At 36.7% G+C, this 24,495-nt stretch overlaps 1 protein-coding gene across 1 annotated transcript in view; it reads left to right on the top strand.

Annotated features, from left to right (window-relative positions):
- The first annotated feature begins 2,181 nt into the window (after window positions 1–2,181).
- RAP2A (RAP2A, member of RAS oncogene family) overlaps window positions 2,182–24,495 on the top strand; it is a 36,910-nt gene continuing 14,596 nt past the window's right edge. Inside the window, exon 1 of the mRNA XM_019756875.2 lies at window positions 2,182–2,960. Coding sequence (XP_019612434.1) covers window positions 2,647–2,960 — 314 coding nt within the window. The 5' untranslated portion in view covers window positions 2,182–2,646. The remainder of the gene's footprint in view (window positions 2,961–24,495) is intronic.

A 24,495-nucleotide genomic window follows, 5' to 3' on the forward strand; every position in this document is an offset into this window, starting at 1 on the left:
ACCACAAATAAGGGTACAAGTTTTATACAAAATGTGAGACTTCTAAAAAGCTAGGTGAATACTATGTTCATCTATAACATTCTCTTGAAACATCCCTGCCAAAAAAGCTCAGATATGAAGTTTCACTTCATATCTATGTGAGTTCTCTTCATTTTAATTCATTCATTCACATTACTAGTTTAGAATGAGATATCAGATCCTCTTTGGTTTCAATTGTCTTAAAACACTCCTCTGATTATTAGTTATTTTGCAAATTGCCTTCACTGCTAATTCTGGCAGCTCAGATACCTCTCCTTTTTTGATGATATGTAACCAAGAAATAATGATTGAATTATATTTTACTGCATATTTTGACAGGACACTTGCCCTCCATTACTTAAAAACCAACTTGGTATGTGTTATACTATAGCAAGATAATGAAAATGTAAGTAATTCGTTCTAACCTAATGGAGCAACAAAGCTGTAGGACACTGCTAAATCTGAGTACGTCTTTGTAGTAGTCTGATAATTGACAGAAAAGATGGTAAAAGAACACCTGGTTTTTCAAGGATCTCAGACCAAAATCCTTTCTACATGATGATCTTCTGGAGAAGAGGAAGGGTAAAGAGGTATGCCATCATCCAACATTAGAACTACAGAAATTTATTATTCCCAAGAAATGTGAGATGGTAATGAATGGATGTAGAATAGTTTGAGAACGACATAGTTTAAGGAACATAAATCCCATTAACCAGTTATTACAAAGTATCCAGAAACGTTTGGGCATATAACCTCTCCTAAATTTGACGTTATGGGTGGGAGAGACTGTGTAACTAAGATAATGCTAAAGAGTTAACAGAACGATAAAGTTTTAAAACTGAGTTGTTAAAAATGTTTAAAGAGGCACGCACGGAGGACCCGTGCAACTGCAGCAGTATTTAGGAAACCGGGAAATGTCTCACCTAAAGACAAAAGTCTCTGTTTTCTCGATTCATCCCATGTATCCCTCAGCACTATTTGCATGCCCATCATCTAGGCAGAATGTCACGGAGACAAAAGTTAAAACCGGAATTCATCACTTTTGTCTGAAACACATCTTGTTCCCTTGCCTGAATAAGGCCCAGCGACCGGCCCCTCAATCTCCGACCCCTCCCAAACCCCACCAGCCCGGCTCCTGCCTCCATACTACCTGCCCTTGGTGGCAAGGACATCGCGAATTCTGGTTGGCTCAGTTCAAGCCTTCGTCATTCTTCAGCTCACCTACGATTGGTTGGCAGAGTGTGCGCAGGGGCAAACGCCCAGCCGGCCCAGGCAGTGGGAGGTGTGTTGGCTTATCCTGCGACTAGAGTTTTTTCCCCATTGGCCAGTGGATGGGTGTCACGTGGTTATGAAGGGGCTCTCTTTGGTCGAGAATGGTACCATCGGGTCCAGAGACACGGTCTGGTTGGCTGGAATGAATCCCAGCTCCCTACTAGGTCCCCCAGCGGGCTGTTGCTATGACCTCTCCCCGAGCCCTCTGCTGCGGTTCGGGGCTCCACGCTCCCGGTTTTCCAAGTACCCATAGCAGACAGGGCGTGGGAAGAGCTCGACTACAGTCAGGCACTAAAGATGGGCGGGGGTGGAGGGAAGGTGGGCGGGACTCCTGGCGACGTCACCGGGTTGGGTCCGGCTTCCACAGTCTCAGGCCTTCACCGCCTCGAGCAGTGGGCTGCAGAGGCCTGTCACTTCTCACTCAGTGTCCTGACACTGAAAACAAAGCTTCATTTGGTTGTATTTATGCTCGGACCCTTAAGCAAAGCTTCTCGTTCTGTGTATACAAGATAAAACCAAAGCTCTGAGGAATGTTGACAGCCTGGGTGGTGTCGGGCAAGACCCTCATGTCAAGGCCTCTTCTTGGACCTTGGCCGTCTCTTTTTCTGACTCCTCACGCCAGAGATTGCTGGAGATCGTTCTGCTCCTTTTAACATCTTGTCTCCGCCAAATTCTGAGCGTGGGATTCTCAGGTTGATGCGGTTCCCGTCTCAGGCGGACAAACTGCGCATGCTCAGATGCAGTGACTGGGGTTCGACGGAGAGTGCGGGGTGGGGTGGTGTTGGGTGGCCAAGGTGGTTGTTTATCCAAGCCGGGGCAGAGGCTTCCGCGCCGCGCAGAGCCTCCCGGGAGCGCGCGAGGCTGGTCGCCTAGGCGACTGGGGAGCAGGGGCGGGGCTGCGCCCCGGGGCCCCGCCCCGGGTCGCCGGGCCCCGCCCCCGACAGCGCTGCGGCTCAAACGCCGGCTAGGGCGCGCGCTACGGCGCCGGAGAAAGCGGCGGCGGCGGCGGCCGCAGGAGGGAAGCTGGGCGTGGAGGCGTGAGGGGCGGGGCTGGCGGGCAGCACTGCGGGCCCGCGGCTCGGCCGGCTCGGGCGGCTCGGGCGGCTCGGGCGGCTTCCATTCGCTGCTCGCCCTTAGTTCCTGCCGGCACCCGCGGGGCCGCATTGCCGCCGGGATCGGTCCATGTCTTGGGCCGCTGCTCCCTCCGCCGGCGCCCGGGGGGCCGCGACGGCTGTGAGGTGGGGGCGGCCGCGGAAGGCAGCGGTGCCGGCCGCCGGGGCAGCGTCCGGGAGCTCTGCGCGGCGGGCGTAGGTCTATGTCGCGGGCGGCGGTGGCGGCGGCGGCCGCGGAGGGACGATGCGCGAGTACAAAGTGGTGGTGCTGGGCTCGGGCGGGGTCGGCAAATCCGCCCTGACCGTGCAGTTCGTGACCGGCACCTTCATCGAGAAATACGACCCCACTATCGAGGACTTCTACCGCAAGGAAATCGAGGTGGACTCGTCGCCGTCGGTGCTGGAGATCCTGGACACTGCGGGTACCGAGCAGTTCGCGTCCATGCGGGACCTGTACATCAAGAACGGCCAGGGCTTCATCCTCGTCTACAGCCTCGTCAACCAGCAGAGCTTCCAGGACATCAAGCCCATGCGGGACCAGATCATCCGAGTGAAGCGGTGAGAGGGCCGGGGGCGCGGGCAGCGGGGTTCGCGGTTCAGCCGGCAGCCACCGTCCCGGGGCCAGATCTCCCTCCCCGTACTCTGGGGTGGCCGTGGGCAGGGGGAGCTATCTAGGGACTTGGCTTTGGGGTCTTATGCTTTATAATAGTTTTTCTTTTTGCCAGCATCACCATCAGCATCTTGAATCTCAAATTTTAGTGCTTTGTGTCACAACTCAAATTTGGCATCCCGTGGACCACAGCACAGCTCTTTTGTCTCTTGGATATTATTAGTAGCGCTTGTGGCAGAGCCCCGAAGGAAACAAAGTTTAAAACTTGGAGGGAGGGTGAGGAGTGTGTAGGTTTGGGTTAGGGAGGGGGTGGCTGTGCCTGTATCGTGGAGACATTTGCAGACTCAACAACAACAAAAATCTACCTTTACAATATTTGACAGCAAAAATCGCTCACACATGTATGTACCTACTGTAAAAATGTCAAATCGGGAGGAAAGAGACCTTTCTCATCTCATGGAAGATTGAATGGTGCCAAGGCGTTTTAGAAAAATGAACTCTGCAATTAAGATGAAACTTTAAAGACAGATTATCGAATTATTTGAAGACATCATAACAACTTAGTGGGGCTGAGAGAATATTAGCATATAGGGGTACAAATATGCCATTCACATTAAAGAATGCGGTTTAACTTTTTTTGGAAAGAAAAGCTAGACATTCTTGCAAACAAAACAAGTTTCTTCAAAGCTATAACAAGTATATTATCAAATGTAAAGTGAATGCATGATAAGCTATTTTCTAATATAAACTCTCTTCTAAAGTATATGTTTTGAAAATATGGCTGGTAGCTTAAATGGCTTAAAAATGTTTATTTTCTCTTAAGTTGAGTAGTTTTCCATATTTCAAGCGTTAGAAGTATAATATATTATCTTACATCAAAGTTTTAGCAAATTTTTCTAATGACTAATTACACAGTACAGTTTTGTCTGGTTCTTATAATTAGTTAATAATTGCTAATAATTTTGATTAGTGTCATTTTTTCTCCAACATAACCCTACCTATGGCCCTATATTGGAAGAGATTTACAGAAACATAGTTGTAAATGTATTGTAGACACAATCATGTTACAAGTAGGTTTGAGACTACTCATTAAGAACAAGGACCGAGTCACGTGTACTCAGGAGGTACTCAAAAACGCATTACCTGAAGTGGATTTTTAATGAACATAAGAGATCCAAGGGAGGTCCTTTCCCCATGGCTCCCCCTTAACTCATTGAATATGCACTGTAATAGCTAAACTAAAATTTTGTATATTATTTTTTCCATTAAGTTTCAAACTAGAATAAAGTGGGTATTTTCATGGCCTCTGTAGCTTTCCTACAATCTGTGAATCTGGTAGCTTTTTACTTCTCCAGCTTCGTTTAATAATGCCTTTTATTTAAACCTACTGTATCTAAAAATATATAATCAACATTAAAAAATTATTGATGTATTTTACTTTTTCATACTAAATTTTTAAAATCTGGTGTGTAATTTACAGTTACAGCACATCCCAGTTCAGACTAGCCATATTTTAAGTGCTCAGTAGCCACATGTGGCTGCAGGCCACCATGTTGGACAGCACATGTCTAAAGTGTATATATTTTGAGGAAATGCTGGTGTCTTTAAGCCTCAGTTTCCTTATCTGTGAAATAGAGAACATGCACCTCTTAGAGCCTTTTTTAGAATTAAATGAGATCATGTATTCTAAGGTGCCCAACATAACACCTTGAACAAAGAAATTGCTCCAAAATTCTAGCTGTTCTTTTATTAATAATAACTTTGTCACCCTACCCTCCTTAAAATGATTCTTAATATAAATGTAATATTAGAAGAAATAAATTTGTGATTGCATTTTGAAATTCATTAGCTAGTATAGACAAGATGAGATTAAAAAGCAATTAGGATTAAAACAATCATTGGAAAAATTTTGTTGGTGTTTTTAAAATATTTTCCCTTATTAAGTATCTTATGGGAATGGGCAGGAAAATGAATATTTAACTTCAAGTCTAGCACTAATGTATGGCCAAACTGAAACGGAGCTTTTCATTGGATTGTTATTGTATAGAATGCTTTGCTTTTAAAAAATGTAAAACAGGCCCATACCCCCTTAAGTATTTACAGGTATACAGACATACACAACCTCTTGTCAAAGCTATGTGGGCAGAAAGATGGTTGTAAGTTGTAACTGAAAATGACTGTATTTATAAATTCATATGCTTAATTTTTTTAACTGGACTTTGAACAAGATCACACAGATAAGAGTGATAGGGATACAGAAAATGTTTCAAGTGAAATAAAACTAGAATTCTTTCTGATTTCATAATCGCTTCTCTCATTCCTCTCAGGGTAAGCCATGGTTCTGTCTTGAAGTACCTTACAATGTGCTATTCAAGTTCTGTTGTTCTTAGGATAAAAGCCCAGCAATCTTCAACTTGACCTTCCCAGGAGAAGGGTGCTCTTGTCCAACCTCCCTGCCTTGGTAACCTCACCTCTTGCAATCCTCTTCAATGTCTTAGATTCCAGCACCCAAACCTCTCAGTCTCTTGAAAGTGACTCTCTCTGAGCTTTCCTTCTACCAGTGGAAATCATCTGCCTTTTTTTAGAGTTAATTCCTACTCACTTTTTTGCCCTTGCTTAAAAGATTTACGGCTCAGAGAAGCCTCCTCCCCAACTGTATTAACTCCTCCCCATCTTCCCACACTGGATTAACTTCATGCCACACCCCTTTTCTCTGCTACTTGTACTTCAGACTTCAGTGACACCCTGCTTTCCTCTTCTGATAGCACTCGTAAAAGCTTTATTATTTGTGTGATAATTTACATGCAGTTGGTCTTTCTCATTAAACTCTAATCCCATGTGACTAGAATAGTTCCTGGTATATAGGAAACAATCAAGAAAAATACCTTGAAAAGAACTAGTGTTAAGAAAGAAAAGTATTTTTATTGTCCTTTGGCTTCAGTTTCCCCAAACATTTTAATTTTCTAGATGGAAGAGATGATTCTTAAAACATCATTTTGCAGGTGGAGTAAATGATCTTCCTTCAACTCCAACATTCTAGATGTTGGGGCAGTGGGAAGAGATAAAGTTTAATATGAACCTTAAAAAGTCAGGAGCACATTGTCTTCCAGATGGAAGAAGTGGCATGGAAATGCATAAGATATGTTTGTTAGCTGTTAAATAGATCAGATTGGCTAAACCAGGAATTTATATGAAGGGTGAGAGGAGGTAAGGCTAAAAAATGTCAAGTTAAATTATAGAAGGTTAAAGAGTTTGGACTTGATCTTAGTCAAGAACCATGATCAGAATTGTTAGAAATAGTAATGTGGTGATACGGGTTAGTGGCACTAGGCCAGAGTCAGGAGGAGTAGTTGTGAAATATTATGATAGTCTAGTTCTGTATAAAGATTCTGAATTAGCATGGTGTCTATAGGGACAGAAAGGAAAGAATGGATGCAAATAATGTTATAAAGAATGCGCTAATCAAACCGAGTGGGAGGGAAAGGTCAAAAGTAACCTTGACATTTTGAACATGAGTGAATAGAGTTATGGAAGAATAGCTGGGGGAAATTATTTTAGCTTTGGAGATGGTAACTATCCAGATCGATACACCTAATAAGTAATTAGAATATTTGAATAAAGCCTGAAACATCAGTTTATGTATAAATACTCTGCATAGGTCAGATTTAGAGAGTTGATGAAATCTTTTCGGTAGAGTATAGAGGGATGGAAATGAATGGATATGGCCAGGAATAGAAATTAGAAATTAATATTGCCAAGGATAGAACTTGCGAGTTATACTCGTAAGATTATATATAGAGGCTTCATACTTTGCAATCTAGAAAGCATGGGACATTTTAAGACTAGGAAAAAGATTGGGAAAAGGGTTGTTGATTTGCACTACCCAAAGTAAATAAGTTGCTATTTATTATTATTATAATTACTATCATTACTATTACTAATATTTCTATATCATTTAAGTGATCACTTTCAAATGTCCGAAATGACAGTTTGTACTTTTTCTCCTCGTAATAAGTAGCCATATAAAAACCTCTAAAATAGAGGCAGGTTGCCAATTGCTACACATAAATCTTGACCCATATCATATTGGTGCTATGACCCAAAACCAGAGAACACATCAAGTGATGTCTCTCCCAAGTAAGTGAAAGTTCTGGAGTCTGCCATGATTCCTTCCTCCACAAACACCTCCTTCCCCAATTTGACACGTCTGGGAACCAAAATTGTAATCAAAATCTGGGCCTCCAAGGCACAGAGCCTACTACCTAGCTATAAGTCACTTTTTATATCCCAAAGCTTTTTCTGAAAGGGAAATTTGTTTTTGCTGCATTGTAAAACTAGAAATTACAGTATAGTTTTCTTTTTTGCCATCCCAGGATTGGAATTTTATAATTTCACTTTGCAGATGGAGTAGACGATTTCCAGTTCTAACATTTTGTGAGTACTTCTATCTAGTTGGCTCAGTGGTAAAATTTAAAATGAACCTTGAAGAATCAGCAGCCTGTGATCATGCAAATCTTGTCTAGTTAATATTTGGTAATAATTGTATCAATAAAATCTATACTGAGAGGAATCATAATGATTTTTTTTAAGGGAGAGGGGGCAAAAGTAACTTAAATAGCCAGCCAATCATTTTACTGAACACAGACAAGATATCAACTGTCCCTGAATATTGAGAAATCCTCTGACAAGAACATATGGGTGATTTGAAAGGTGATATGACTGACCACTGCATGAGAAATCTTTAGGCCACCATGCAAATGGATAATGATGACTTTCTAGCTCTCCTTTAGGAAAATGTTGGATAATTAATCAATAAACATTAAGGAGGAGGTGGAAGAACTGATAAAATGTCTCGAGATTATACAATCAACAAAAGTGCCAACAAAGTTGGAGTCTTCTTTTGTGGTAAAGTTTTCCAGTAGCAATACACTTGAGTAATTTAATTTCTGTATGCTATCTTTTATGAAATTATATATGGTACATTAAAATGCATAGATTATACATTTATACACATTTGTAATCGATGGTCTTTACATAAAACCTTGTAAACCTTACTTAATTTAAGGAATTTTTTTCCAGGATAATTTTTGTTTTACACAGTTTTTCTCTTAGCCATTGTCTTTAAAACCTAAGCCCCTGGGGAAGGATGTGTGATTCCACTCTAGGGTTTCCTTTGCTTCTGTTTCAACTTTGCCCTGTTATTTATTTCTCTCCATCTGTTCTTACCTACGGTTTTCTTATGTATTAATATTTTTCTGGCCTATGCTATAAAAAGAGTTGTAAGTTCTTTAAATTTTTTTGGAAAAATATTTGTGTATATGAGTAGACTTTCAAACAAGATCAAACTGATGGACATAGAATAGTTACAAAAGTAAAATGCAGAGATACTATTCCTGTATGAAATGTATCATGAAATCTTAATGGTGTGCAGAAATATGCCATAGATGGTCGCCTTTTTATTTATTTGTTATTTGACAATGGTAGTTCATTATATTAAAATTTTTTCTCAGCCTGACAGGGAAAAGTTTCTTAAACATACCTTTATGCTTTACCAGATCAAACTGAGTCTTTTTAGTAGAGTAGTATCAATAACAGTAATGCTATGATTTTTGACATCTGCATTTTAGTAAGGTGTATATGTAAAATATAAATATATTGGTAAAGTTTAAGGTTATCAAAATATTTAAAATAACTAATTTCTAGTTGTGAAGATTTTAACATGGTATATACTAAACACACTATTTAAATAGATTTAACTTTATTCTTCTAAAAGATTGAAACCTCTGAAAATATCATACCTAATAGTCCAACTATTTTGCATTTTATTCTTGTGAGAAAGCGCTAATAACAAACACCTCGATTACCCTGATTTTTAATGTTTCAGTTTAAATTAAGGGTCACTGCTATGAAATAAGATTTTTTTTAGCCAGTGAGTCAAAGTAAGGTTACTGGTTATCTGAATCAAATATCAACATTGTATTATATTAAAGTCAGGGTTTGGGAAGTCTAGCCATAAAGCAGCAACTGGAAGTCTTTGGAAGTTTGATACACATGGTTACTTAATGTTGGAAATGTACTTCTCACACATGTCTGAAAACTCTCTCTGAATAACCTACTTAAAATTACAATGCGTAAATTAAGTACATTTGTAAATTACATATTCTTTTTACTCAAAATGCTGAAATGTAATCACTGGCAGAATAAGATAGGTGGTGGTTTTTATTTTGCTTTTAGTTTTTTCTGATATTTTTTTTAGTAATGTTTTTGTTTTTGCTATGTTTAATATGTTTAAGATTTGAAAACATACCAAATTGATGTTTTAGGTAGAAATACCGTGATTTATCATTTTTGTTGGTTTTAAAATTTAGTTATTTGTATTGAGATATAATTGACATATAACATTGTATTAGTTTTTGGTTTTTACACTTAGTAAAATTACCCAAGAGTAACACCGTAAACCTTAAAACATTTAAGAGTGTTATTTCTCATAAAACATAATGATTTTACATATGTGTATATTGCAAAATGATTACCAAAATAAGCTTAGTTAACATCCATCATCACACAGTTACAAAATTATTTTTCTTGTGATGAGAACTTTTATGATCTGTATTAGCAACTTTCAAATATGTAATACAATAAAATATTGTTAATTATACTCACCTAGGTGTATATTACATCCCCAGTGCTTATTTATCGTATAACTGGAAGTTTGTACTTTTCCGTACCTTCAGCCATTCCTTTTTCCCCACCACCACCCTAGCCTGGCCTCTGCAACCACCAGTTTGTTCTCCTTATCTGTGAGTTCATTTTTGCGTTTTTGTTTTTTTTCAAATTCCACATATATGTGAGATCATACAGTATTTGTCTTTCTCTGTCTGACTTATTTCATGTAGCATAATGCCCTCATGGCAAGATTTCCTTTTTTATGGCCAAATAATATTCCATTTGTGTGTGTGTGTGTGTGTGTGTGTGTGTGTGTGTGTGTGTAAAGTATACACATTTTTTTTGCCAAAAAAAAAATATACACATTTTAAGAAAATAAGAAACTATTAATAAATACCGATAATGAAAGAAGAATACAAGTCACGTTTGACTTCTGAAATTGGAAGACGTACTCAAAGTGGTTGCCATCAGCGTCCAGACACTTCTGATTATGGTGAACTGATGCTTGAGCAACGTTGACCAAAGTGTTAACATCTCTTAAAATGTGTATACATTTTTTTGGCACCCCAGATTTTACATACATATATATATATATGTGTGTGTGTGTGTATCTATATATATGTATGTGTGTATATCTATATATATATATACATATATATATGTATAACATTTTCTTTATTCATATGTCAGTGGACACTTAGGTTGTTTCCATTGCTTGGCTGTTATAAATAGTGCTGCAGTATACCTGAGGGTGCAGATATCCTTTCGAAATACTGGTTCTGTTTTCTTCAGATAAATACCCAGAGGGGAATTGCTGGATCACATGGTAGTTCTATTTTTAATTTCTTGATGAACCTCCATACTGTTTTCCATGGTGGCTGCAACAATTTACATTCCCACCAATAGTGTCCACAGGTTCACTTTTCTCCACATCCTCGCCAACACTTATTATTTCTTGTCTTTTTTATAATAGCCATTATGACAGGTGTGAGGTGATATCTCATTGTGGTTTTGATTTGCATTTCCTTGGTGATTAGTGATGTTGAGCATCTTTTCATGTACCTGTTGGCCATCTGTATGTCTACTTTGGAAAAATGTATATTCAGATCCTCTGCTTATGTTTTATCTGATTGTTTATTTGTTTGTTTTTTATTGAGTTGTATGAGTTCTTTATATACTTTGGATATTAACCCCTTATCAGATACATGATTTGCAAATATTTTCTCCCATTCCATGGGTTACCTTTTCATTTTGTTAATGGTTTTCTTTACGTTGCAGAAGCTTTTTGATTTGATGTACTTCCACTTGCTAATTTTTTCTTTTTGTTGCCTTTGCTCTTGGTGTCAAATCCAAAGAAATCATTACCAAGACTGATGTCAAGGAGCTTACCCCCCTATATCTTCTAAGAATTTTATGGTTTTGGGTGTTACGTTCAAGTCTTTAACCCATTTTTGAGTTGATTTTTGTGTACGGTATAAGATAGTGATCTAGTTTCATTCTTTTGCGTGTGGCTGTCTAGTTTTCCCAGAACCATTTATTGTAGAGACTGTCCTTTCCCCATTATATATTCTTAGCACCTTTGTCATTAATAAGTTGAGTATATATTCACGGGCTTATTTCCAGGTTCTCTATTCTGTTCCATTGATCTTTGTGTCTGTTTTTACATCAATACATCAAGGTTTGTAATATAGTTTGAAATCAGGGAGCATGATGCCTCCAGCTTTGTTCTTCTTTCTTTGGCCATTCAGGGTCTTTTGCAGTTACAAACAAATTTTAGGAATGTTTGTTCTATTTATGTGAAAAGTGTCATTGGAGTTTTTATATGGATTACATTGAATCTGTAGATTGTTTTGTGTAGTATGGACATTTTAACAATATTGATACTTCTAATGCATGAGCATAGAATAACTTTCCATTTATTTGACTCTCCTTCAGTTTCTTCCATCAGTGTTTTATAATTTTCATTTTTTAATTGTTATCTATAAAAAATATTGAAATAATGACACATTTCTCTCTCTACTTCTGTTCATTCACTCAGCAGTAGCTTTCACTTAATCATGGCCCTCAGTAAGAAATACATTTTACGTTGTGACACAGTGCACACACAGACATAAATACATGTAACTGAAACCAAAGTTTTATGAAACAATAGTTACAGTTGCTATTTTGCTTATAATACTTTCTATTTTATTGTTTTCTATTGTATTTCATTGTTTTTAAATGTTCCTCTTGATCCAGTAAGTTGATCATCACCCACAATTTGAAAACTGCTATCCAAAAACATTTAACTCTAAGAAAAATAAATGGAACTATATCTTTACTATTTTGAAACAACTTTTATCTTCTCTTCCTACTTTCCCAGTTTTCAACAATGCTGTGTAAGTGCTATGAAAATGAAATACTTCCTAGCATGAGTTAGTAAATGCTAACTTTCTGTCACAGAGAACGATAACATTTAGACACCGGAAAAAAGATACATAAAGTGTATCTTTTGAGGAAGCATTTATTACTGTTTGTTGTGCATATTAGAAATACGAGTATATACTTCTGTAATTTTGTTCCTTCTGATAAGGCAGTGTCCTCCCATAGAAGAGGCAGGATGGGAAATTGGTTTCTACTTAGCTATTAATATTTGAAAAGTTCAGTTACCTGAGCCTGGGCATAAATTTGGGAGGATGGTTGCAACACTTCTCAAACTTGAAGATCAAAACATTTAGTTTTACCCATGCTTCTGAACTCTATCACAAGGGAACATCAGTCCTTCTCAGCACGTTTTATAAAATGGCATTCTGACCACTTGGTACTAAGCTGAGTGGCCTAAAGTGCCTCTGGAGTGGGGCCGCCTGGGTTTAAAAAAAAAAAATGGAAATGAAATAGGACATAACTTCTGTAATTTTATTCATTCCGATAAGGCAACATAGCTCCCGCCTTGGGAAAACTTAGACCAGAGAAAGGGCTGTTGGTAGGAGGATTCAGACTAGAATGTGATTGCAAGGATTCGCCATTGCTACAACAGGTAGCTGAGGAGATTTGGGAAACTGATCTTTTTAAGAGGTTTGCTGCATCTGTCCAGGACAGTATTGATTCAGCTCTCTCTTTAAGACAGTAAAAATAGATGAAGATGACCATAATAATAGATATCATAAAATCAGTTAATAAAATTACCCAAGAGAAACATTGTAAACCTTTACTTAAAACATTTAGGAGTGTTATTTCTCATGCTTTCCTAGTAGTAGCCTCTTAAAAATTAATAATTCAGATGTGGAAATCCTACATCATATTAATAATTCAGTACATATTAGTATTTTCTTCTTTACTAGGTATCTTTACAGCTCTCCATAAGTGAAATCTTAGAGTGCTTTTTCTTTGTTTTTGGATGAAGAATTTTGTTCTAAATACATCCATCCTTCGGTTTTCAATGAACATAACAAATACTATATATAATTGCTGTAATTCAGTATTTTATTTTATTGTGCATACTGATCTCATCATCTCATCTATGAAGACAGTAAGTGTTAATCTCATTAAAGCTGAGCTCCAGCACTTACTAGTTATATATTTAGGGGCAAGCTAACATCTCAATTCCCTCATCTGCAATATGGGTATATATAATAACTAACGAGGTAATAAATGGAAAGTTTTTTTATGTAGTAACACTAAAATATCGATAATGTTTCATCAAAAATTACAGAAGTAGTAATGAAACCCAGGCATTTATCAGACTTTATAAAACCGTATGCTGCCCCATGATTTCTTAGGAATGAGACTCAGTCGCCTTTCCATGTCTAGATAAGTCATATAGCTTATCTAGTATCACAATTCCATTTTTTCCATTGCTTTCTCCTCTGTGTCCGAAGTGCTAGTACAGTGTGGTATAGAATTTAGAGCATAGACCCTGAGTGTCTCGTGTCTTTCCCTTCCCCTGGAGACTAACTGTGTTGGCTGTGAAAGGTGACGGTATGTTTTTGTGAATCAAATAGTGATCATTTTTAATACATATATTTTAAATATGAAAAATACAAAAAAGCAGTCGGGCATATAATAGTAAATATCTGTTAAATAACATTTTTCTTTTCAAAAATGATGGTGATAGTAGACCTTTTTATAAATACTAAAAACTGCATGGGATAAAGATAAGGTTTTCAATCTTTGTGGGTGTGTGTGGGTGTGTGTGTGTGTGTGTGTGTGTGTGTGTATGTACAGTGCTTTTCAATAAATTGATTCCAGAAGAAGTTTTATCTGTCTTTGCATAAAAGTCAATACTATCAATGTTAAATACTATGGTTTAAGCCACTTCATTTACATAACATTGCCCTGGGCGTTATGCAAAATAAGTACAAGATACTGTAATATCTTTGTCCTGGATACCAAAATGTACTATCAATGAATATATATATATTTGTCAATGTTGAGTTTTATATCTATATCTATCTATCTATAGCTATATAGATAGATAGATAGATATACACACACATAGAAAGAGAGAGAAATACATTTTTAAAACAATTTGATTTCTTAAGTTTCAAAATATTTTCCACCAAAAACATTGCTTTTACTAGACCCTTTTCTAATAAATTGTTGATGCATTCTAACTCATCATAGAAAGTCAAAAATTTGTGTGTAAGACTAATGCCAAAAATTACGTACGGACAATCCCCAACTTAAGATGGTTCAACTTAAGATTTTTCCACTATATGATGGTGCAAGTGATACACATTCAATAGAAAGCGCACTTCGAATTTTGTATTTTGATCTTTCCCCGGCTAGCGGTATATGGTATGATACTCTCTGGTGGAGCTGGCCCTGGGCAGCGAGCTGCAGCTCCCAGTCAGCCTGTGATCACAAGGGTAAACAACCCATACTCTCCAGTGTATTCATTGTGTTGGGTTATTTTGCCCAACAGTTGGCTAGTGTAAAAGTTCTGAGCACATTTAAGGTAGGCTACGTTGAGCTATGATATTTGGTAGGTCAGGCATATTAAATGCGTTTTGGACTTAAGATATTTTCAACTTAGATGAATTTACCAGGAGTGATTTAAGGAGCATCTGTATTTATTTGTACTTAGATTCTCCTTGGAAATGAAATCTTATTTTCTATTTGTATTTAGTTATAGAATGGTTTGAGCAGAATTATTATTTTAGAAAGCATTAGAAAAGTAAACTGATATATGGAAAATTAAGAAAACAATAGATTAACTAGTGCCCAATGGAGCTAGCGGGGTTAGTTTTTTTATGCAGCAGTAATTATCTGGAAAACGAAAATATGTTTTTTTTAATATTTATTAAAAGTAAGTGATGAGTGAATGAATGGTTTTATCTTAACTCTTAAAAGATGGAAGATTGGTACAAGTACCTACCATCTGCCCTCACAATTTATCTGTCCTGTGTCATTTTGCTATTCCTGCCCACACATGACTCACTGCGTTTGTTAATTTAGGTCAACAATTCCTCGTGAACTAGAAATTTTGTTCAATTTTTAAAGATGCCATCTTTTTTTCTAAGTGAGCTGGATTAAAGACAGCTGCAGATTCTTTGAAACAATTTCCGGTGAAAAGTAGGATCTATTTCTCCTCCCCTTGAATCTGGGCTGGCCCATGACTGCTTTAATCAATAGAATATGGCAGAAGTGATGCTAAGCCAGTTTGGGGCTTGGTCTCTAAGAGGAATGACACCTTCCACCGTGGTCTCTTGGAGCCCAAGCTGCCATGTAGGAAGTCCAGCTACCCTGCTAGAGAACACATGAAGCGGCCCTGAGGCTGTGTGGAGAGGGGAAGGGAGCTACCCTTGTAGCAGTGCCCGATCAGAGGCCTGTGGGGAGGCCTGTGCGGAAGCCATTTGTGACCCTCCACCCAGCCCAGCCCAGCCCTGGGTGAACACCACTGAGTGAGCCCAGTAAATACCACTTGGAGCAGAAGAATCACCCAGCTGAGCTCTGTCCAAATTCCTGACCCACACCATCATGAAATAGAACAAATGGTTATACCACCAAGTTTTGGGGTAGTTTTTTATACCACAATAGTTACATGGAAAAATAAAATATTTTAGATAAATGTTGATATTTTAGAAATTATCTTGATGAAAGAGTACTATTGATCCTTTGGATTTTTCTTTGAGAATCTTAAAAAATATTTATTGAAAGTAAGTGATAAGTGAATGAATGAATTAACTCTTAAAAGGCAGCAAATTGGTGCAAGCACCTACCATCTGCCCTCACAATTTATCCTGTGTCATTTTACTGCTCCTGCCCACACACTACTAACTGCATTTTTAAGATCACATTTAATTTTAGGAATATAACATATTAAAGTTGGTTTTCAGCAGAAAATCTAAGTATATGTGTATGCCCTTTGCAGCCGCTTATAATAGTCTGCACTGCCTCCTCCCTGCTCTGCCTGTGGTGTGTATTGCTCAGGAAGGAGTTAACATATATCATCTAATTTATGTTAACAGAAAAAGCTTCATCCATGTATTAGGTGGTAATCTGCTCAATTTTAATATCCAGCCCCTGGCACATAGAAAACACTCAGTAAATACTTGTTGAATTTATGAATAAAGGTCCCTTTGGGTCATTACATTCTGTATTTTCACAATTTTCCTCCCAAATCTCTGGAGACCCCATGTTGCTAATCAGTTTGAGCATTTCAGAATCTAATGCAAGGCATGATAAAGGATAAAAAATAAAACATTGTAGACAGTGTACATCCAAAAATGCTTTTTCAGCCTGGTGACCATGGATATGTTTGCATTGTTTCTGTGGCATTTTCACTATGGGCTGCATGCAAAAACTGTCATATTTGAATATCATCACTTCATTAACTCATTCTATTTTGTATGCCTATGTCAAGAATCTATTCCAGCACTGGAGATACAGCTGCATAGAAAGCATACGTGGCCCTTGCCTTCCTGAGGTCCCAGATCTAACTTCAAAGGTAGTACAGCTGACTTAAGGCAGAAAGAAGACTTTATTTCAGGATTCCTAGTTCTATTCAGAGTTTTGTTGTCTATTATCATTATTATTATTATTATTATTACTATTATTCCACATTGTATTACTAGGGCTTCAGAGCAGTGGCTCATATCTAGTGACTTGACTTAGCAATATTTGGATCAAGAATATGAATAGGAAAAGAAAGACACTTCTGTTTTAAAGAAGATGGTAAATTGTCAGCCTCTGATTAGAGGGAATAGTAGCTGTCCTGTTTTTCTTAAATCTCTTCCATTAGGATTAATGATCTTCAGGCTAGATGGTTAGGTTTGTCCATCTTTGCCAGGGGAATGGAAGCCAGAGATAGGAGATAAGATATTAAGTAAAAAATTTTGTACACTTTTACAGCTATATCACCACAATTAAGAGTCTAGAACTCACTAATGGTTTGAGAGAATTTAGAAAAGAATAATTAGCATTTCTGTAGTAGTTTACAGTATCCATAATACTTCAATGGATAATTCATGTGACCTGCTTAGTGTAGTGTTTGGTACCTACTAAACGCTCTACTGATGACAGCTAAGATTAGTAAAGTTATCACCATCATCTTCCTTAACATAATACCTAAGTATCGTTAATATTTCTGTTTCACAGGAAAGAAACCTGATGCTCAGAAAGGTCACATGACATGTCCGAGAGCAAAGCTGGGACTTATTTCTAGGTCTTCTAAATCCAAATCTAGTTCTCTCCCCCTTGCAGTGCATTCCATCTTGATTTTAGTCCGAGACTAAATTGTGGTTAGCCTCGACTGTTAACATAGGGATAGACTTCACCTGGTCATCGTACAGTACCCCGTATTTCTCAGAGGTGGTGGGTTAGGGAAATGGGGAGAGGACTGTGTAAAAGGAATGTTTTAAGACAATTAATGTGCCCTGTAGGATAGAACAGAATGGTGAGACATTGGAAGTTTGAATAATTGGGAGACTTGCATAGCTCAGATATGAGTTATTTTGGAAATGAAAGGGTGTTTGCACTGGGAATGAAAATGAAGGGACAGATTTTCTCACCTCCAATTCTTGCTCTGCCCATCCCCTATGATCAGTATATACCGTGTTTCCCCGAAAATAAGACCTATCCGGACCATCAGCTCTCATGCGTCTTTTGGAACAAAAATTAATATAAGACCGGTCTTATTTTACTATCATATAAGACTGGGTATAATATAATATAATATAATATAATATAATATAATATAATATAATATAATATAATATAATATATAATGTAGTATAATATAATGTAATATAATACTGGATATAATATAATACTGGGTATAATATAATATAATACCAGGTCTTATGTTAATTTTTGTTCCAAAAGATGCATTAGAGCTGATGGTCCTGTTAGGTCTTATTTTCGGGAAAACACAGTACTAGACTAGTTGTTACAGCTTCTCATCCTAAACCTGATTACTACTAGAGACTACTGAAGACTTTTTCCTTTCCACTCATTCTCCCTTGCTCCCACCATGATACCCTGTTTCTAACTTCTTTTACTTCAGTGTTAGCTTGAATCTTGTCAAAGTATCTGTAGCTCATCATTCTCCATTGGCTCATCATTCACCATAATCTCTGCCAATAATGATAGTTTCCAGCTCCTTTCTTCATTGTGCATTTGTTTTGTTTTTGTCTTTTCTATCTGTCACCTGTTATTTCTCCTGGTTCAAATGAAAAAAAAACCTTTTTAATAGACATCACCAATCAGTCTTATGCCAGTTGACCCAACCAGTTAAAACATGTAATGTATAATTGATGTAATCTTCCCCCAAGCTGTTTATTGCTGTAGAAAAGAAATGCTAATTCTATTGATCTGATAACCTGAGCTTTCTAGAAAGCTGATAGAGATTCAGTGGTTTTCTTTTTTAAGTTTTATTTGGTACCGTTTAGTGATTTGGAAATAAGGAATATTTTAAGATCTTACTACAAGAGTAGAAAAATCTCCCGGGACATACAATCTTCTGTTAATTTTAAAACTTCTTAAAAAGTCTTGGCTCTTCATAGCTTTGATGAATCTTTAAATCTTCAGTCAGAGGTAGCTTTAAACAAGTATTCGTAATTGAACTTTAACTTTGTACCTGATACATATGAATTTTAATTCATAAACATTTTTGCCAAGAATTCTGAAATGAAGGAGTACTGAGAAGATATATCCTATCATCCAGATGTGAATTTACATAGCAGTTCAAATAACTTGCAAATTCCTGAGCAATTAACTCAGTTTAGTCTTTTCAAGTATTAATGTAATAGATGGACCTGTTTCTTAATGCACGTGTTTCAGATTACAACTCTCAACTAAAGTTAAAATGCATGTTTTATGCCTGAAGACCTTTGTTCCTTTGATAGATGAAAGCTGTGTGCTCTTCACATGTGTCCAAGCTTGCATTTTCCCTGCTCTTTAAATTATATAAGAAGAATCATACTTTTGTTTATAGATTTTTAGATGATATATTTTTGATTTGGTGACTGCACATTAAAATGCTGATTGAAATTTAGCTACACATTAAAGTATCAAATATCAACGACAGCTTTCCTCTACATTATTCTGGATATCTTAGATATTGTGCTTTAAAAAAAAAAAAAAGAATCAACTGGTTTATTCAGACAATTTTTGCGTTTGATTCCTAAAGGACAAAGTCTTAGGCTTCTAGTTGCGAACACTTCCTCCTAAAATAATACATTACTTGTGTGGATAATCTCTATTTCTAGTAAATAAAAAGCCAGATACAATGTAGTCATCATATTTTTTTTTTCTAACATGGATATTTAAAGTACCATGATATCTTCATATGCCTGAAAAGAATTGTGATAGGACAGATGCAATTTATAGATCTGATAGTAAAGAAAATGTTCAGAATTATCATTTTTATTTCCAATAATGTACTTTAGTATTAATATTTCTTTTGTTTCAGTCTTTAGCCAGTTATGAGCATAAATTAAACATGATAGGACTTGCACAGAACTTTAAAATTGATAAGCAGTATTCAGCTGAGTAATAAACTGGTTGACTTAATCATGCACTTATGTAACTTAAACCCCATAACCTTAAACCCCAACATGCATGCTCACTCAGTTTTTGTCTTGAAGGTTATTTTTACTACTCCTGTTTTAATGAGGAAATCTTTTAAATAATTATCTTATTTATTGATTTTTTTTTCTATTTCAGTTTGTTTTTTTATTGAGGTGCATACGCTATATAACCAAATCACAGATGAAGGTGTAGGACAGACATTTCAAGCAACATTTTCGCTGATTTCCTCATGTTCTAGCCCGGACACTTCCATGCTCACAGACCAACACATTTAGTTTTGCCTGTTATTGAGCTTCTGGCTTCTGTCCTTCAACACCCTCTTTGGGAGATTCATCCATGTTGCTTATAACAATTGTTAATTCTTCACTGAGGTGCACTAGTCCCCTTGTATGAATATTCCGTGGTTTCATTCTGTGGGTGGGCATTCGGATATTTTCTGGGTAGGGATTATTATGTGTAATGCTACTATGAACGTTCTAGTACACTCGTATCTTTTATATGCTCTTTTTCTTGGTGTATACCTAGGAGTAGAATTCTTGGGTCTCAAATGCGTATGTATGTTCTGCGTTAGTAAATACTGCCAAATGATTTTCCGAGGTAGTTGTGCCAATGTACTCTTCCACCAGTAAGAGTTACAGTTGTTCCACATCCTGGCCAATGTTTGATATTGTTAGTTTTTTTTTTAATTTTAGCTATTCTGATAGCATTCTAGTGATACCTCAGTGTGATTTTAGTTTTGTTTCCCTGGTATATAGTGATGTTCAGCACCTTTTAATATGCTAGTGACTATTTGGGAATCTTGTAAGAAATACTACTCAAGTGTTTTGCCTGTTTAAAAATTGTATTGTCTTTTTCTTAGGTTTTGTACAAGTTCTTTATATATTCTGGATAGAAATCCTTTGTCAGATGCATGTATTGCAAGTACCTTTTCCCAATCTTTGGCTTACCTTTTCACCTGCTTAATTTATGCTTTTAATGAGCATAAATTCTTAGTTTTAATGAAGTACATTTTATTCATCTTTTATGGTTAATTCTTTGTGTCCTTTTAAATATATTTCCACCCCAAGGTTATGAAGATCCATCCTCTGTATTTATTTCTAGAAGGTTTATGATCTGACTTTCATTCTCTGACTTTCGTTCTATGACTAGTATGAGATAGTGGGTCAAGAGTGTTTTTGTTGTTGTTTTTTTTACATATGGAGATCCAGTTGACCCAGAACCATTTATTTAATAGACCATTTCACCAGTGAATTATAGATGCATTTTGTTATGAATCAGTCAAATCTGTACGTGTGGGTTTATTTCTAGGCTTCCTATTCTGTTCCATTTTTCTCTTCTCAGATCTAAGCCTCCAGCTTTGTTACTGTTTTTTCCTAGATACTTTGCTTTTCCATAGAATTCTTTGCACTTCCAAAAATCATGTGTCAATTACCACACACACACAAAAATTGCCAAATACCTGCTGTTACGTTTGATTAGGATTACATGGAATTCACCAGTCTATGGAGAATTGACATGTTAATAATGTTGAATTTTCCAATCAGCGAATGTACGAGGTTGGACAGTTAAGTTTGCGAACTTGTTGCAGTGATGATGATAACCTTTTTTTGGTATCAGAGGGATTATTTATTATGAATTAGTACCAACTGGACAGTTAACCAAGTTTACTATTTGGAAGTGCTGAAAAGGCTGCATGAAAAAGTTAGACAACCTGAACTTTTCACCAACAATTCATGGCTCTTGCATCACGACAATGCACCAGCTCACAGGGTACTGTTTGTGAGGGAGTTTTTAACCAGGAAACAAATAACTGTATTGGAACACCCTCCCTACTCACGTGATCTGGCCCCCAATGGCTTCTTTACCCAAAGATAAAGGAACTATTGAAAGGAAGACATTTTGATGACATTCAGGACATCAAGGGTAATACAACGACAACTCTGATGGCCATTCCAGAAAAAGAGTTCCAAAATTGCTTTGAAAGGTAGATGAGGCGCTGGCATCACTGCATAGCTTCCCAAGGGGAGTACTTCAAAGGTGACCATAATAATATGCAGCAATGAGGTATGTAGCACTTTTTCTAGGATGAGTTAGTGAACTTAATTATCAGACTTTGTAGTACATCCTTCCACTTATTTAGGTCTTTAATTTCTCTAAGCACTGTTTTGTAATTTTCATCATGAAAATCTTTTACATCTTTGATTAGATTTATTTCTGGTATCCGATATCCGATATTATTTTGCACTATTATAAATGATTTTAGTGGATTTTCTAGTTGTTTTCTAATTCTAACGCCATTGATTGCCGTATATAGATTGGCCTTAGATCCACAACCATCTTGCATCTCTAAACAGTTTGTAAATTATGTTTATTTTTTGTTTGTTTGTGTTGCTTTTTTTTTTTACCTTTTTTGCCTTTTGCACTGACTGGGAACATAATTATACTTAAACGTTCTTTTTTTTAACTCATATTCTTTTTATTGGAAAGCATAACCTATATAAATAATTACATTTTTTTAATTAAATATTTTTATTTTTAGATCATTGTAGATTCACATGCAGTTGTAAGAGATAATCAAGTCCATGTACCCTTTACTCCAGTTTTTCCCAGTAGTAACATCTTGAAAAACTGTTGTGTAACATCACTAAAAGAATATTGAATTGATAGTCAAGATATAGAACACCTCTATCCCCACACGATCGTTCATGTCGCACTTTTATAGCCACAGCTACTTGTCCCCACTCCTTAACCCCTGTTAACTATTAATCTGTTCTCTTTTCCTATAATTTTGTGATTTCAAGAAGGCTATATAAGTGAAATCATACAGGATGTAACCTTTTGGGATTGGATCTTTTTACTTAATTTCCTGGAGATTCATCCAAAGTGTTGTGTGTATCAACAGTTCATTCCTTTTTATTGCTGAGTAGTATTCCTGGTATGGATTTCCACAGTTTGTTTAACTGTTCATTTCTTGGAAGACATCTTCATTGTTTCTAATTTTTGTCTATCATGAGTAAAGATGCCGTGCTCGCTTCGGCAGCACATATACTAAAATGAGTAAAGATGCCCTGAATATTTGTGGACAGGTTTTTGTGTGATCGTAAGTCTTCATTTCTTTTAGATAAATGCCCAGTGGTGCAATATCTCGTGGCATGGTAATTAGCTGTTTCATTTTTTACAAAACTGCCAAACTTTTCTAAAGTGGCTGTTCCATTTTACATTCCACCATCGGTGTATAAGTGATCTAGTTTCTGTGCATCCTCTCTAGCATTTGGTGTTGTCACTGTTTTTCATTTTAGACATTTTGATACTTAAGAAGTGAATCTCGTTGCGGTTTTATTTTACATTTCCTTAGTACCGAATACTTCTTTCATGTATTTGCCATCCATATCCTCTTCAGTGAAATACCTATCCATGGCTTGTGCCCATTTTCTATTTGGACTGTTTGTTTTTACTGTTGAGTTTTGAGGGTTCTTTTAAAATATATATTCTAGACACTAGTCCTTTGTCAAATATAAGGTTTGAACTCAGTAGTTTTAGGAGGGATTTTTAAAATGTTTTTGTAGCTTTCTTGGGATTTTCTAAATAGATAATCATATCACCAGCAAATAGAGGTTTATGTCTTGTTTTGTAGTCTCTACTTTTATTTATTTTCCTTGCATTACTGCTTATTGCACTGACAAGAACTTGTAGTGCTATATTGAAGAACAGTAATGAAAGTGGACATCCTTGCCATATTCCTGGTCTTAAGAGGAAAAGATTCAGGTTTTCACCATTAAGTATGATGGTAGCTGTAGAGTTAAATAAATGTGCTTTATCGAGTCAAGGAAGTACCCCCTTCTATTTTTCTGAGAGTTTCATTATGAATAGGTATTGAGTTTTATCAAATGCTTTTTCTGTATTGGTTGATAGGATCATGTGAGTTTTCATCTTTAGCCTGTTAATACGGTAGATTACATTGTTTTATTTTATTTTCAAATACTGAACCAGCCTTGCATTCCTGAAATACACCCCACTTGGTCCTGCTATGTAATTCTTTTTATATGTTGCTGAATTGTATTTGCTAAAATGTTATTAAAAATTTTTGCATCTACATTCATGAGGGATATTGGTTTATAGTTTTCAGGGTTTTTTACTATCTTTGGTTTTAGTATCAGAGTAAAACTGTCTTTTAAATGAATTGGAATGGGTTCTGTCCACTATTTTTCTGGAAAATATTGGGTAGAATTGGTGGTAATTTTTTTAAGTGTTTGGTGGAATTCTCTAGTGAAACCATCTGGGCCTAGACATTTCTTTGGGGGGAAGATTTTTTCATTTTTAACCTGGAGATTTTTTGGTACTTATAGGGTTATTTAAATGATCTATTTCATATGAGGTGAGTTGTGACCATTTGTACTTTTCAAGGAATTGGTTGAGTGACCTTCAATCGCCTTTGTATATATTGGGTACCATTCGTCTTTTCCCTACATGAAGCCAGAACAATCAGTGCTTTACCAGTTGCTTCCTCCTACCTTCTGCCCTGCCCCCTGAAACACTAGAATTTTCCCAATTTTATTTTTAAAGTTGGAACACTTGGCCTAAGGAGAATATAATGCTGGAAAGACCATGTAGAGAAATATAAAACAATAGTTACTTTTTCCTCCCTAGAAAGGCCTAAGAAGGAGGGACAGTGTTGGAACTTTTATTTATTTATAATGTCCCTCCTATCAAAAAGTATTTGAGTCTTCTTGTGCAGTGATGTAATATTTTTGTAAGGCTTTTAAAGACTTGATTAGAGTAACAATTTGGAAAGAGCTAAAAAGAAAA

This window comes from Rhinolophus sinicus, linkage group LG04 (genome assembly GCF_036562045.2).
Source record: "Rhinolophus sinicus isolate RSC01 linkage group LG04, ASM3656204v1, whole genome shotgun sequence".
Classification (NCBI taxonomy): Eukaryota; Metazoa; Chordata; class Mammalia; order Chiroptera; family Rhinolophidae; genus Rhinolophus; species Rhinolophus sinicus.